This window comes from Pteropus alecto, unplaced genomic scaffold (assembly GCF_000325575.1).
Source record: "Pteropus alecto unplaced genomic scaffold, ASM32557v1 scaffold76, whole genome shotgun sequence".
NCBI lineage: Eukaryota > Metazoa > Chordata > Mammalia > Chiroptera > Pteropodidae > Pteropus > Pteropus alecto.
The window spans coordinates 3,459,816-3,476,611 of record NW_006443138.1 but is presented as its reverse complement, the minus strand read 5'-3'; the positions used below and the strand labels follow the sequence as shown (position 1 = coordinate 3,476,611).

General features: G+C 39.1%; 1 protein-coding gene and 1 pseudogene across 2 annotated transcripts in view; one reads left to right on the top strand and one right to left on the bottom strand.

Annotated features, from left to right (window-relative positions):
- Positions 1 to 9,122, bottom strand: part of TBC1D30 (TBC1 domain family member 30) — a 34,668-nt gene extending 25,546 nt beyond the window's left edge. For both annotated transcript variants that reach the window (XM_006923706.3, XM_025041043.1), the window contains exons 1-5: positions 8,700 to 9,122; positions 5,132 to 5,193; positions 4,536 to 4,601; positions 2,625 to 2,750; positions 569 to 754 (exon numbers count right to left, since the gene is read on the bottom strand). In XM_006923706.3, the coding sequence (XP_006923768.1) occupies positions 569 to 754; positions 2,625 to 2,750; positions 4,536 to 4,601; positions 5,132 to 5,193; positions 8,700 to 8,880 (621 nt within the window). In that variant the 5' untranslated portion in view covers positions 8,881 to 9,122. The remainder of the gene's footprint in view (positions 1 to 568; positions 755 to 2,624; positions 2,751 to 4,535; positions 4,602 to 5,131; positions 5,194 to 8,699) is intronic.
- On the top strand, positions 1,791 to 1,909 carry LOC112472525 (annotated as a pseudogene).
- Positions 9,123 to 16,796: the final 7,674 nt, after the last annotated feature.

The following is a 16,796-nucleotide window of genomic DNA, read 5'->3' as shown; positions in this document are numbered from 1 at the left end:
TACCAGCCACTGTGTTGTGAGACGGAGAGCCCTCTGACTAATAGCCGGCAAGGAACTGAGGTCCTCAGTCCAGTTACCTGTGAGGAATTAAATCTTGCCAACAAAAACATGTATGAACTTGGAAGTAAATGCTCCAACCCAGTTGAGCCTTCAGATGAGACCACAGCCCCAGACAACAGTTTGAATGCCATAATGATGTGACTTTAAGCCAGTGAAGCCATGTCCAGATTCCTGACTCAGAGAAACTGTAATGTAGTACATGTTTGCTCTTTTAAGTAGCAAATTTATTATGCAGCAATGGATAATTAATTACTATTTAATTTTCTTTAAAATATGATGTCTTATAAGTGAGACTGAAAACATAATCATTCTCTTCACATTTGACAGCTGCATGAGTCTGCCACTTGACCTGGATTTAACCTAGGGGAAATAGCGTCATAGGTAATTGCCAAGGTGTGGCAAACACCTTGGAAGGGAGTGGGTATCAAGGAAGAGAAAGAGAAATTGTAGTCCTAATATTTCACTCTCTGAAAAATTTCAGCTGCCTTCTTCAGGTCTTGATACTCACTTTCAGAGCATCCCCTTCATTGCCTTCCACCACTTCCAGAATTAGTGCAGCTAAGATGTTAAAGCCTTGGCAATACCCAACAGTCTTGTTCCATCGGGCATAGGCTAAAAGGACGCGCTTCAACACAACCCTGTCCTGCTCCGCCTCCTGGCCACAGTAAGAACTGCAGCCTGTGCGGTGAAGATCCTACAATGAGAAAGAAACAATATTTTTTTAAATGATTCCTTATACGCTATCTCAAAAAAAAAAAAAGAGAGCGAGAAGGCTGTAGTTACTTCTTTGCCTCTGCATTAAATAGAGTCTGATTACCAACATGTATTTTAGTTTTTAAAAATGTATATGCAACTTATACATGTGGGCCAAAACAAACTTTTTTTAGTTTTTTTCCCCTAATGTTTTCTAATATGACATTTTCAAGAGGAATATCAGTAAGGCAAATTTTCTACTTACAATGTTTCCAGAATTAACACAAATAGAGTCTCAGAATTAACAAAAATTACATTATAATTTCATATAAATTAAAAGTTTATTTTAATAATGTCTCCAGTAAAATAAGTCATTTCAGCATATGTATGATAGATGCCAACATTATTTCTTTCTAAAAAAAATGATATAATAATTAGCTATCAAAACTCCAAACAGTATTCAAGAGCAAAATCAAAATAGCAAAAAATGCAACCTGTACTATAGACATAAAAATCATTCTATCCAAAATAGAAAAATCATTCCACCAAATTGTTTTGTAAATTTGTATAAAATAGACAGAAATGTTAATATTTAATCAGGGCAATATCTATAATTTTATTACCAGAGATTACAATTTTCAGGTGCTGATGTCATTTTACTGACTTAGCATTCACTTCAATAAAAAAATAAAAGATCTTCTAATAACATGGTTGTTATAAAATGTGTATTGTCTTAATTCACAATTTACACAGAAAAAATATTTCAAATATGGAATACTTCATCTCTGAGAATTATATTCTGAAATTCCAAACAGCTGAAATGTGGATAATGCAAAGGCTTTTCAAGCATACAATATATATTTCCATAAATTTTTTTAGCATTTGGCTGAAACAGACCATATCAGAAAGAAAGTAGCTCCTTTTGGTTAGTACTTCCTCCTGAAAAAAAAATATATCTTCAAATTTTCCAAAATATCAGCTATCTTGTGGTGGCCAAAATTTAGATGAAACAACTTTCCTTTTAAAACTTCAGCTTAGTCTACGGCCATGCCACTCTGAACAAGCACGATCTCATCTGATCTCAGAAGCTAAGCAGGGTCGGGCCTGGTTAGTACTTGGATGGGAGACCACCTAGGAAGACCAGGTGCTGTAGGTGTAAAAAATTAAAAATAAGGAATTGTAAGCTGACAAGGTCCTTGCAATCTGTGAGGTCAAACAAGGGTTGCCTCGCCTAAAAAAATAAATAATTGCAGGAAAAGCTAATTGACTATAAATTTTACCTCAGGTTAGCATCATACTGTAATACTCATGTAAAATCAAAAACCATGTCCTAGAGGCTTATGTAAGAGAATAATAGTAGGATCAAATTGAATCAGCGTCCCTGGCTTTTGGCACCAGGCTGTCCTCAACTGCAATAATCCAGGTAGGCAAACCACAGCTGCCTCCACAGCTGGCTTGAACTCTTGACCATCTGGTTTAAAACAGACCTGCCAGTCAATCTATTGTCACAAACTGACAGTTAAGAAATTATCAAAGACCCTAATAAATGCCCATTTGTTTTAATGTGAAATACATTTAACTTTAAATTTCTTAGTGACTTATGTAAAAATCCAGTTAACAGCACTGACCCACACTAAAGAAAAAAAAGGGAATTTCAATCTCCTATCATTTTCTCCTTACTGGCAACAAACAAATTTATGAAGACAAGGCATAGTCAAAGTTTCCCATTATAAAGCTATTAACAAATAAAATGAGAAGCAGAAAGTATACAGACATTCAGACCATAAGGCCTGATCCTCTATCCAGAAAACATCTGGCTCTTAGAACCTTCCTTCTAAGTGAGGGCAATAGGCCATGTTCAGGGGCATTACCTTGACTATTTGAATTCCCATCGAGTCATCATCAGGATTACTCCTTTCATTGAAAGTGAAGCGCATGGTTTTGTCCCAATCAATGGCTATACTATGCAAATAATGATCTGCCAAGGTCAACCAAACCTAAAATATTAATAAAGAAGAATGCTAAAGTAAAATACATAATGTCACCTTTCTTTATTAGAAATAGTTATTGTATACAACAAGAAAATGAGAACTTTTCCCAGACCAGATATAGCCCACATGTAGAAATCCACAAGAACCTCATTGAAATGTTTGCTGTACAGAATTGCACCAATTAGGGCCTTTCATTTATTCTTTCAGTTAATATTTGTTGAGTTCCTACTAAGTACCAAGCAATGATCCAGCCATTAGGGAAACTGTTAAGAAAACAAAAAATTTCATTTCAGTTCATTGGATTAGCTATATTATATTATGAGCTCATTATACTTGGCTCTGAATTGCTCTCTATGCTTGGGCAAGAGCCACCTGGTCATTCAGGGAGAATGGGCCTTTTTTCGCCAGGAAATGGTCTCTACATTTAAATCATCCTTCTTTCCCTCGCTTCCCCTCTCTCAATCTCTCTCACTCTCTCTCTCTCTCTCTCTCTCTCTCTCTCTCTCTCTCTCACACACACACACATACACACACAAACTGACAGATGACCTCCCATAGTAAATAATTTTTTAAAGGAGTCACTGGATATTTTCACACCTTTGATTGCCTTACCCTGAAAAGCTGTTTCTGAAAGATATGTTTCATAATACCATTTTAATGTATATTTTGAGGAATCCCCAATGTTCAAATTGTAAGAGTATTAGACTAGGTTTATAAATTAATGTAAGAGAGGATTTCAAGTTTTGGTATTTGAATTTAGCAAAAATAATACTGATTAATATCTCCAGCCAGACTTCTCTCCTAAGCATCAGAATCATATGTCCAAACACTCACTTGACATCTTCAACTTGACATCTAATAGGTATTGAACCTTAACAGATCCAAAACCAATCATCTAATCCATCATCATCTCACCTGTATATACAAACATACAAACACATACATCTGCTTCTCCCATCTGAGTAAATAGTAACTCTACCCTTTCCAGTAGCTCAGATGGTCAAAATTGTGAAGTCATCACTGACATCTCTCTTACATCTCATTTCAATCCAACAGGAATTCACATCAACTCAGCCTTCCAAATATATCCAGAATCTGACCCTTTCTCTCCATCTCCACTACCTGATCCATCACTTGCGTAAATTATTGTAATTTTCCTACTGGTCTCCCTGCTTCTGCCCTTGTCCCTCATATTCTCAAGTTAGTAGGCAGAGTGGTCCATTTAAAATATAAGTTATGTCATGTTACTCCCTGTTCAAAACTACCCAATGCTTCCCATCTCACACTGGACAAAGTCCTACTATGGCCTATAAGGTCCTATATGATCTGCCACCCCCCGAACCCATCACATTACCTCTATGATCCTCTCACCTCTTGCTTCCCACTTTGTCCACTGTGTTTCAGCCATTTCATCCTCTTGCTTTTGCTTGTATACTCCTAAAATGCTCCCACCAGAGCGTTCTCTGTTTGGAGTACTCATCCCCAAACTAGCTTCATGGTCCACTGCCCACGTCCTGCGTGGCCCTATTCAAATGTCACTTTGCTATTTAAAATTCTTTCTCCTTATCCCTATTTCTCCACGTTCTCCTAATTTATTTCTCTGCTTTATTTTTATCCATGGTACTTATCGCCATCTGACATGTTTGATATTTTATTCATTGTAAACTTCATAAAGACAAAAACTTTGAATTGGTTTTTATTTTCTACTGGTTTTTATTTCACATTCCAGAGACTTTAAAAGTGGACAAAGTGATGGTCTATTTGTATTTTAGCCCTACGAATCCTCCTTACCTTTCTCCTCCATTCCTTTGGTATTCCCGTTGATAGCCTGGCAACTGCCTTGAGAGCATCATACCACTAGAAATAAAGAAGAAATATTAAGAGTGATAATATTGACCTGGATAAGCACTTTCCGACCTTTTTTCCATCTTGACATCCATAGGGTATGATAAAATTTGTACAGCACACTGGGGTAAACAATTAAAGCTTCTTTAAGACAGATGTGACTGGTCTGAGGACTATGACTGCTCCAGTGCCCCCTTAGATACCCTTAACACATCTGTAATCCATTTGCAATACACACGCAATGATTGAGAAGCACTGGTTCAGAAATCGAAACATGTTATGAATTCAAAATGATAGACGTTTGTTTTTTTAAATTTTTTCACAATTTTACCATTAATAGAAAGTACAAAATTTTTCATCACAAATATAAACCCAGGCCACTTGTAGCTTCATAAGTTATTTTATCTATAATTTTAAAAACTGACTTGTCTGCTTATGTACACAAAAGCATATGCTAATTTTCTTGCTGTGAGAATATATCGAAGTATACCCAGTAGATAGCCCAAAATAAGACTATTTCTAAAAACCAAAAATAAAGTTACCTGTTGAAAACCATTTTGACCCAAAGATGGCTCAAGAGTGAACTTCAACTTTGTGTCAACTCCTAAAAGAAAAACACATAAGTAACTGTTATTTTGGGATAAAATAAATTATATCAAAGTAAAAAGTAACCTGATTCTACTGAATCATCATGAACTTTTTAAAATACTTATTTTTACAAAATTTTAGTCAACTTTGTTAAAACAATATTAAAATAGAAAAATATCCTATGGCCATAGAATGGAGCTTTTCACATAGGTTGGTGGTTTCCACAGCTGTCTGTAGTAGTGCAAAAACAACAACAACAACAACAACAACAGAAATGACACCACAGGCTTGGAGTCTTATAGACCTCCATTCAACTTCAGCCTAGAGTTGAACAAATGATTTAACTTGTCTCAATCTCAACTCTTTATCTTTAAAAGTAGGATAATAATGCCTGAGTAGATTGTTGTGACGATTAACTATAAATCACTTAGTGTGATATAATTAATATTTATGAAACCTAGAAAGAGAATTCTCTACTTACAGAATTTGTTTCCTAGGATACTTGCATAGATTAAGTCTATTAAGGAAACTTAAGTGGAAATAACAAAAGTTATAAAAATGCCATTGCCTTCTCACTAATGGAATCCTTAACAATCCTATTTGGAGATTTTCACATATTTTTAAATTCTGTCTTGATAGGCTTAGTTATTGAAGATAAAAGTTTGTATGTTTAATGATAGGCTACAAGCTAAAAATATAATTGATCTCTAATTCTAAGTTATCCACAACTTAAGAAAAACTTCTTTCCTTCAGATCTCAATCTAGGGAATAGAAGTAAATAATTAGGAGACTACGTAAAGACCATATGCTTAATATTTATACTGGGCTTTTATTTAGAATTCCATGTTAGAAGTATGTGCCGAAATTAGAAGTATGAGATGAAATTAAATGACAAGTTTTATTTCCACTTAAATTCTATTTTAAAAATAATTTAATCAAATCTAAAACTGCTATTTATCCTTTTCTTACAATTTCACAATCAATGACATAACATTTTAATTCACTTTTCAAGACTTATTACTTAAAAGTTCAAGGACCAAGATATACAAACATTGTCAATAGCATTCAGTTTTACAATTTATGGTTACTATTTATGACTTTTTTGCTTCTAAGATGTTGACTACAAATTAGGTATACTGAAAACCTCTCTACAACTTCCACTACTTAGGGGTTGATACATGGAAAGGCATGATCTTCAGAATTTGAAAATTATAATAAAGTAGACTTGTCTTTTTAAAAACATATATATGGAGACAAGAAGCTAGAAGGTGATGTGTCTGATTTGTCCAAGCCCATGAGAGTATGCAGATGCTCTTCTCGGAGTCCTAGAAGAGTATCATGAGTTGGGTCCTAGATTTCTGAAGTCAAGCTGTAGTAGAGGATCCCAAGATATTTACTTTCAAAGCTTCATGGCCCAAGCCATATTCTGCCTAGACAGATAAGATTTTCTTTTCAAAGATATATTAAGTACACCTACAATTCTCATTATTCTGAGTTGGTTTAAATGAAGTTCAGCCTCAACTTTTTCTGTCTGGCTTATTTCATTTAAACATGATAATTTCGCTCAGCATGGTAGTATTTTATCTTTTCTTATGGCTGAATAATATTCCATTGTATATATGTACTACATCTTTATCCAATTATTTATTGTGATTTTACTCATATGTGGGATATGTAACTAAAAGCAACAAACCAACAAAACAAAAACTTGTAGACATAGACAATAGTTTAGTGGCTACCAGAGGGAGAGGAGAGGGGGATGGTAGATAAGAGTATAGGGGGTCAAATATATGGTGATGGAAGATTTGACTTTGGGTGGTGAACACACAATGCAATATACAGATGACTTGAAACCTAATATAATTTTATTAATCAATGCCACCCCAATAAATTAATCAGTAATCAACCAAATATAAAAATAAAATAATTGAAGTCCAGTGTCAGTGCAGAGCAATAATACAACGGTCACAAGAGTGCCTCCAGCTGGAACGCAGGATTTAAGGCGTGATGAAACAAACCTCATTGTGAGGGTGCTGTCCAGACACAGGGTGCTGAATGGAGGAGCGTATAGTCATGACGTTTGCTTTATTATAACAAAGACGAGGAAAATCGGTCCCGCACTGAATTATTTCTACCGACCTAAAAACCCCAGGTTCCCTGTATGTATGACCAAATATGCTCCTTTGACTTTTTCAGAGCACTTGCTGGGAGTCCTGCCAATTGCCTTGCCGAGCTGAAACCTGGCTGGATTAGTCAAAATCACAACTATTTTCTCCCGATCAAAAATTAGTCGCAGGATTTAACTGGAATTGATTACTCGCCGCCTGCATACAAAAAAAACCGGAATCAGGTCATGTTCACCTCTTTTCTTCTAACTGAATAAGGGAGCGGGGAGGGTTTATATTTCATCTGGTAATCACAGCTGTTCCAGATTCAAAAATACAAAACACTTTAATGTGGGAAGGAGATTTTTTTTTTTTTTTAAGGGTAAAGGAAGGAGGTGAATAAATACTACAATCTCTGTAACTAGACACTTCCTCCGGGAGAAAAACAAAGGAACCACGAGGTTTGGAAAGGCAGCCACGTGTTCCACCCTTTGGGGCTCAGTGCCTCCGCAGATTCTCCCCTACGGCCTCAGGATAGGTCCCCAAAAGCGCTGGGAAGCAGGGGTTGGGGGAAAACAAACCCGCCTGGAACCCAGCTTGTGCCACTCCAGGGACAGGTGAGCGGTAATTATAGGTGTGAGTACAGCCGGCTCCCTCTGCGGCCACTCTTGTCAGAAAGCTCTGAGCCCATAAAACCCCAGGGAGGGATGCCGGGTGGTGGAGCAGACGCGGAGTTATGCAGCCTGGAGAAGCAGGGAAGTGTAAACACAGGCTGACAGCAAAAAAGGGCCTAGCCTAGCACAGCCGGGCACACTCCCGGACTTTACCTATAAGAAAAGATCTCTAGGCTACAGGAGTATTTCCTACCCTCTTCCTACCCGGACACACAAATTAGAGGGTCCAGGAGAGCTGACCCCGGTATTCTCATAGCAAGGACCCTCAGGAAAATGCACCTGATTTCTCCTTCGCAGCCGCTGCCCCCCTCAGACTCCAAGTATCACACCTGTGCCTTTCTCTGCTTCACACACCTCTTTCAAGGTCTGGCTTCTTATGAAGCTGGAGCACAATTCGTTGCGCGGCCTCTGATAGCCTGGGCAAGCGCCAGCACTTCCCTAGGTCGAGGCAAAAGCCTGACTGGACCGTGCACAGGCCACAAGGAGGGGGCAGCTGGCAACAGACAAAATTAGCGGGTCCTCCATACCTTGGAGGCCCCTGCCCCCACCCAGGCCCTGGTCTGCTCTCTGCTACCCAAGGCTGATCCAGCCCCGCCTGCGACAAGCCACGGTGCCCCGCACTGGGCGGCTCACGGGCACACCCGGGCCTAGGCGGAGTCCAGCTGAGGCTCAGGCGCAGCACCACCAGCTCCCAGGGCGCCACACTATTTTCCAGTGCCCCATCTGCAGCCCCAGGTCCTCACCCGGTTCCAGAGTACAGAGCAGCCGGGGCGCGGTTCGGGAAATGCAGCTACGTTTCTTGAGCACATTGCTTAGGATGGTGCCCACGCCACCACCGCCGCCGCCGCCGCCGCCACCACCGCTCTGCCGCTTCAGACATCTCCCTCCACGCCTCAGGGAGCCGGTAAGCTTGTCCTGCCGCATCCGGGAGTGCCCCGGGCTCCCGTGCAGGCACCGTCTGCCTGAGTCACCCCCTGCCCCGCCGACGTAGCAGCTTCGCTCCAGTGGCTCTGCGAGTCGGCTCAGGCAAGGGTCTCTCGAGGGCAGCAAGACTGTGGCCGGAGCTTGGGGGTCGAGGAGACCGGCGGACACCGCGGGAGCCGCGGAACGTAAGGCAGCCGGTGGGCATCTGCAGTGCGGAGCCTGCACAGCTGAGGCTGAAGAGGGCTTGGGGCGGGGAGGAGGGCGGGAGAAAGCTAACGCAAGGGAGAGGAAGGCGGTGCTCCCGCCTCCAATCCCGGCATTACCATGAGCAGGCGGGGCAGCTCCAGCTCCCGCGTGCCCATGCGCTCCCAGCACCTGCACCCGGGAGCAGCAGAGCTGCAGAGCCCGGAAACCCCGGAGTGGGTGGGTGATCAACTAGGGACCAGAAGCAGCGACAGAGATTTGCGTGCTTCTCGCAAGATCTGGAGACGCTGAAGGGGCACGGAAGGGAGTAAGTCTCAGGTGCAGAACACCAGAGAGATGCAAATGCCCACTTCATCTGAGCAGAGTCAGAAGGGTCAGTCAGCCGACCACAGGACGAATCTGGCAACACCTTCTCTGCTGGTGAAGAACTAGCTTCATCCTAAATTATGTTAAACTCTTTCCTGGCAGCTTAGAGACACATGGCGAACACGTAAAAAAAAATAATAATAATGGTTTTTCTCTTGGAATAATGGCTTCAAGAAAAAAAAAAAAAAGAATATTCCCATTTAAAAGAAGTTTGTTTGTTTTTTAATTTAAAAACGTGCTTCCTCGCCTCTCCAGCCAAATCCCTGATTCAGTAGTTCAGAGCTACTAGCTGGCATTACTGAAGGGAGGGGGGAGGGGCGGAAAGGAAGGGTGATTCTTAAACTACCACTTTCACCAATGTAATATTAATCATAAAAATGAATGAGGAAAAAGGAAAGGATATGGGGGGGAAGGGCGGATACAAAGATAAGTATGTTTGCTAACATATAGAAAAGGAATACTGGGTGGATAAACCAAAAACTAAATATTTATGTGGAAGAGACAGGAATGGAAAACAGACTTCTCTGGATGTACCTTACATAGTTTTGACTCTAGAATAACATGTTATATTAATAATATTAAAAAATTAAATAAAAAGAACACCCTAAAAATGGAAGTGAATAGAAATAAATGAACCTAACAGAATATCTCTGATGGCAAAAGAACACAGAAAATAAATAAGTTGCTTTAGAATACAATATTATGACTGTACACAAATGGTAGAATATATTCCAAAGGCAAATAGAGCTGAAACAAAATCTTACATTTCATTCAGTAGCATGATTCTCATTACTAATATTGGCATTATTTTTTAAATACTTATGTGCACTATAGAATAGATAAAGCAAATAATTGTGTTAATGTCCAAAGGAACCAAGATGTTTTCAGTGTAACAGAAAATGCATGTGTATAATCAAAGAAATTCTTTTTCTTAAATCCTTCAATAGTATATTTAAGTTGGAAATACTAGTATGAACTCATCTTTTTTCCTTTCAAAAATACACATATACCCATGGAGTAAGTTTAGAGGTAAGGACAACCCAGCAGCAATGAACACCCCCAGCAACTAGGTTGTGGTCTCTAAAAACCATTCCCCACCAAAAGAAGCCAAGGCTCCTTTGATGTGTGACTGATTACAGATCTGAGCCAGAAAAAGTACAAGATGAACCTGAAACATCGACATGAGCTCAGAAAGGAAAGGAGTGCTCCAAAGCCAATGGGGTCATCTTAAAAGGACACAAGAGCCACGTAAATAGCCCCTATTGGCCAAAGATGGAACAATTTGGACATCAAAAACAATGGCTGTTATCGATTGAAAAGTATTGAATATTTTTTTAAATGCATTCCTAATGACATTCTAAAAGAGCTAAAATAGAAGTCATTCTTATGACTCTGGCACACTTATTTTGTAATCAGGACATTCTGGGCTTCATGAAGTGCCCCCTAGAATTTGAGGACAATGTCAGAAATGATACAACTCTAAGCATGAAATATACATTTCATATATAAGAATCTGTTAAAATAAGATTAGACATCTGCAAAAGTAAACCAGGCTGATATGCCTGCCTGACTGAGGCAAAGATGCTTTGAAAAAGGCAGTACTTTGCCTCATCACTTTAGAAGATGAAGTCATTGTTTGACCTGGTCACGATGAACTGTTTGGCTTAGGTTTTACACCAAGCTCATATACAGAAATCTATCCTTCATCATCAGCCTGAGGCTTTTATAGTTTCGGTACATGTTTGTTTTCTTTTAGTTTTCTCTTAATTTTAATAAGATGTCCGTCCATTCACTGTTCCAGCCCATCTCAACTGTGCTGAGAACAATAATAGAGGTCTGATGTTTGACTCTGGCCATTTTTTTAGAGGGCACAACAGGCCCTTGGGGGTGAAGAGGATGATGAACACCCAGAATCAAAGGGAAAGAACTGGAAGGGGAGGGGAAATTCAAAAGAACAAGCTGGTAACTGCATGTAGAGTCTCGTTCAGAGTTCTCATCTGCTCAAACCTTAGAGGGTTTTGTGTTCTATTTTAACAAGAGAAGCTATTCATGCTCAGTTGCCAGCACTAGGCCAGCAGGAAAGACAGACTCACCAGCCAAGAGGAGGAGAAATGCTCTCTGTTCTACAACACTGCCTCTGGAGTGCAGGGAAGGACATCCAGCTCCTAAGGCTGGCTGACATATGACACTCAGACCATCTGGCTCCCTTTGGCTCTGACTCCATGATCACCATGCAGACTTTTGATTGTCATTTTGCTTCCAGTAAAGACTCTGCCACAAAGGAGAAAACGTACTGAACAGTTAACTGCAGTCCATACCCCTGAGTTTGCTCAACTCTGTGAGCTGAAGAAATCAAATTCGTGGACTGCCAAAGCTGAAGTCTTAGACCTTAGACTGCCATCCCTGTTAGACGTGTCACAGCTGACAATAAGCCCTCTCTCTGAAATTCGTCTTCAGTAATAATATGTTTTTTACTAGTAGTGACAGGACTCATTTACTTTCAAGATGAAAATTCTATTTCACCTCTTGAACTTATTAGAGGAAAATTGTTTTAAAAAACAAACTTCTTTGAAAACTACGCATTCTAAACTATGTGGAAGTTGAAACGAGAACAAGAAAAAATTTTTTAAGAATTCCTACTCTTATAGCAAGTAGCAAGGGAAATAATATTACTTTGTTTACATTGGAGAGGAAAACCAAGACTACCAACCTTTATAGCAAACAGATAATTAAACAAGCACTAAAATACAATGCTCTAAAAGCAGCCGTGGCACAAGCCTACTATTATATTTATTGTATGACTCATGGTTTCTTATTCACGTCTGGAATATTGTTTTCAAAAAGCAAAAGATGTCATCTGAAGCCAGCTCGCAGAAGACACAATGACAGCATGGACTTTGCTAGAGGATCTCAGCCGGTGAGATTTCTGGCCTGGCCAACTTACCATCACTCTTCACTAATTGAGTGATCTTTTACTAATCAAATATCATCAGTGAGTTCACATGTAGGTAAATCATGCCTTGGCATGGTCCAGGACAATTATGTTTTAAGCTGAATTTTGGAAAAGGAAGGCTCAAAGAATACTTCACATTGGATAAGAATCTGTTACTTGGATTGATTGCTAAAGAAAATGAGTGCTTTGAGAAAATGCCCAGAATGTCTCAGAGTCCAATGCCTGTGGAACATCCCCAAGACGCAGGCTCCCAGGTGGGAATAAGGAAGTAGGAATCTTCAGGCCTACGTGCGGGAGGAAGGCATCCTTGAGAACAAACTATTAATTTAATGGGAGAAGGGGAAAGAAGCTAGAAAAAAAAGAAAGCCCCACACAAGAAATAAAAGCTATGTCCCAAGGGCTTCCAGAAGGGAATCAGGTCTGGGAATTCTGTGATTTCCTAATGCTGCTATTTTGTTTTGTTTAACAGTAAAATCTTAAAATATAAAGGGCCTACGTGCTTATCTTCAGGGGCTAAACAGAACTAGTGGTGACAGTTACCAAGAGAAAAAGGCCCGGAAGCCTGCTGTGAGAAGAGAAAAAGAACAGGGAGCTAGCCTGCTCCTAGGAAATGGGCCTGGAACTCATTCTTACAGCTGCAGCTCTCCAGCAGTTGTTCACCAGCATTTCAGTGTCTAAGCGTCAGAAGAGATCATACTGATATCAGATCTAGTGCTGTCTCCCATTGGGCAGGAGAGGGGTACGTCTTTGCTCTCGTGCTAATAGAAAGGGTTGGGGTCTAGTGGCATTAAAGCCACTATTGTCCTCTCTGCTCTCCCCACTATTTTTGAAGATCTATGAGCAACTCCTGAATAGTAAAAGTAGTGTCTCCTAAAGAGACAGTAACTGTGGCCAGCACTCCCCTCAGACCTTAAAGTAGGGCCTTAATAAGTAGTTTCTTCAACTCGTTTATCGAGGATGGAGCCCACACACTATGAGCTCATAGTGACAAGCATCATAACCATTTTCCCCTCATGAAAGAGACACAGAGTCAGGGCAGCAGAAAGAAATTGAGGGGGAAGAAAAAAAAACTTACAATTATCTGACACATCACATTATGCACCTGGGACATTTTTTTTGTATGATTTTTCTCCTTAGTCATAAAAATCTATTTCTCTATTCAAATACAGGCATCCTTGAAGATAATCAGGTGTGGCTTTTGCATTTTGTTTATTTCAGAGAAAAGATTCTGTCAAGTATGGAACAAATAGGCTTTGAAATTCCAACACCAAATCCCACTCAGCACCATCTTCTACCTCCTAATGGTCCCTGTTTATTCTTTCTCAGAACCATCCCCCTTAATCAGATATTTTCAAAAACAAAACCACCCTTAATATTCTCCCAACACACTCAAATATTTCAGATGAAGTATTTTAAGAATAATCAGTCATATTTACAGACCAGAAATTTTTAAGTTAAAAAACTTATCTAATATAATAATTTAATTCACAGCTGGAATAAAAGCCTCATTTCAGAGTACCATACTTGAAATGTATATATAACCCCATAGCCAGATCCATGAAACATGAAATTCATAGCTAACCCAAGATTTTAAAAACCATATGTCTTCCTGGCCTGTAATCTTCTGTGAAGTATTTTCTTACCTCAAACTAATTGAAATCCATTCAATACCACTTGAGGTAGGTTTATGCAGACCATATAAAGACATTTCATATTTCTTTTATTCATTCATTCATTCATTCATGAAATAAACATTTATTCATCAACTACTCTGGGAAAGGTATTGTGTTATATAGGGCCTAACAGCAATAAAAGTGTGAATTCAATACATTCTCTACCCTCAAGAAGATTACAGTTTAATGAGGGAGAGACAGATGGGTAGTAATAGGAGAGTGTGAAAGGTTCATTTACATACTATGTGAGTACTTGGAGGAATACCATTATCTCTACCTCCCCTTAAGTATTGTAGTATATTCCAATGTTTTCCCAGAGCTTTGTTTCATTGAACTATTAAATTTCACCTGCAAACAGGTGAAATCTTATAATTGTGGTATTCACAATTATACTTTACTTTCACATCAGGAGTATAACTGGAAGACTCATCACTTCGGAAGATGAAATCATTGTTTAACCTGGTCATGATTAACTGTTTAGCTTAGATTTCCCAACCTTTTACACCAAGCCATTCTAAGATTCTTTTGACCCAGTCAAGGAATATGAAAGAAGAGGTTTCTCATACCTATTGATGCAAATTATTTTGGCTTACAAATGTATGTTCCTAGAGAGAAGAGTGATATCTTTGAAAAGAATATGCTTAATTTTGATGGCGAGAAGAGAAAAGTATTGGGAAGAGGAGAGAGATTACAATCAACATTAATGTTGGCTTGGGGTGGCCTGGGAGCCTTAGATCTCCTAGCTGGGTTCATTCAGAAGAGACTGATGGGAAAGTGTGTGAAAGCTCACAGTCATTGCACCTAGTAAGGCCCTCCAGGAGGCAATGTGGTATGTCAAAAGTGCTGGCTATGGAGGCACCAATGTGGTATGTCAAAAGTGCTGGCTATGGAGGCAGCAGACCAAGGTTAGAATTCTAACGCCCATATTTACTAGCTGTATGTCCTTGGGCAAGTTACTTAATTTCTGGATTCAGATTCATCATCTTTAGAATTAACAATACTTTTTTGAGTTATGAGAAATAAATGGCATAATGAGAGCCAAGACTCTGGCACAGTAGTGGTACAAAGCAGGCACTTGATATATTTACATTTGGGTGTCCTCCTTTTCTTAGTGTTCGTTACTATACGAAATAAAGGTTAAGATGGCCCTGTTAGCAATCCACCCAGAAGTCTGCCCAGCAGAGGACCCAGAACTGGACCCACAGAGAAAGTCTGACTGGCCAGAACACCTGCCTGAGGTCTCACCAGACACTCCTCTTTTACTTTCTTACCTTGGTACCCTCAGTCACTGGGAAGAATATTGAGATTAGCTTCATGTTTACTCCAGAGGGCTAAATCAGCTGCTAAATAGGAGTCATGGAAGACAGCAGCAAAATTCAAGAATGCACTAACTGTAATAAAACATATAACCTTAGGCGATCTTAAATATCCTGTCCTTTGGCCTTCTCAGGCGAAGGCTGCAAGCCCAACGATCAGGAGTGCTGTGAAAGAACATTTAAAATGAGGTGAGGTTCAACTATCAATACCAGTAAAATAGCTTCCAACACTATGATTCTGAGATCAATTTAACTGATAGTCAGAGCTTATCACTCTACAAGAATTCCTCAATCCAATATAAATGTTGGCCAACTATAATGCTTGGAGAATACAGTTTGGGTCCTTATATTTTCAGGTAAAATGAAGTTTAAGTAAAGAAGATCCTTTTGGTTTCAGTCCTAACTAAGAATTTTTTAATGTATTATTATATTTTCTTGATTCTAAAAGTGTATTCTGGACTGATGAAACTTTTATGTATTTACTAAGAATTTACATTATCTTTAGATCATTATTCTCATTGTAAAAGACTCCAAGACAGATATTAGAAAGGAATTTCAAATCATGTTAGGAACTTTATTAAAAGGAAAATGCATGTCTCCTGAATTATATGGACGACATACTTGGGGTAAGAGGAATTTTATGATGTCAGTCAATAAAGGCCTCAGCGTTTTTAAGGGTAGCGTATCTGGTCATTTACATTTATTTTTATTTTTACCTACATAAAAATGCAGGAGTCCACCAGTGTAGCCTTGGAAATGGTCACATATGTGTTCTAGTTTTTGAAAGTCAATCGAAAGTTTTGGTAATAGAGAAAAACTCCTAAGGAAGCAGACAGCTTTTAATAAATACACTTTCTATGTGTTCCTTCTAGAAGCAATGTAAGTGTGGCCTGTTACATACTTAATATAGAAGTGCTGACACCTTTAATTATCACTATCTTTAGTCCCAGCTTACCACAAAGTGTCACTGGCAGTACGTCAGTCTGGCCTAATGCCAGTATCAATCAGATATACCAGCTCCTGAGGAAGGAATAGATTATGTCTAAAAAATGTTACCTCTGGTTTCTCTAAATTTTAAACCTTTCTAATACTTGAAAATTAAGTCCTACAGCGTACCTTAGGAAAATTCAAAATAATTTTCTAGCCTAGGGCCTGATATACAGTAGGCACTCAGTAAATTTTTTTTAAGTGTATCTATGACACACAAAGAATATCATATTGGGATCTCGCTGACTGAGTATTTTTAAATGGTACCTGCCTTAACACCTGCATTCCATATGCCACGCTTCTACTCCCACACCTGATTCATCCATGTCCTTGAATTATTTATAGGCAGACCTATTCTTCTCAATAGATCATAAACTCCTCTGAGCACAGGGACTAAGTCTTATTCATTGCTGTATC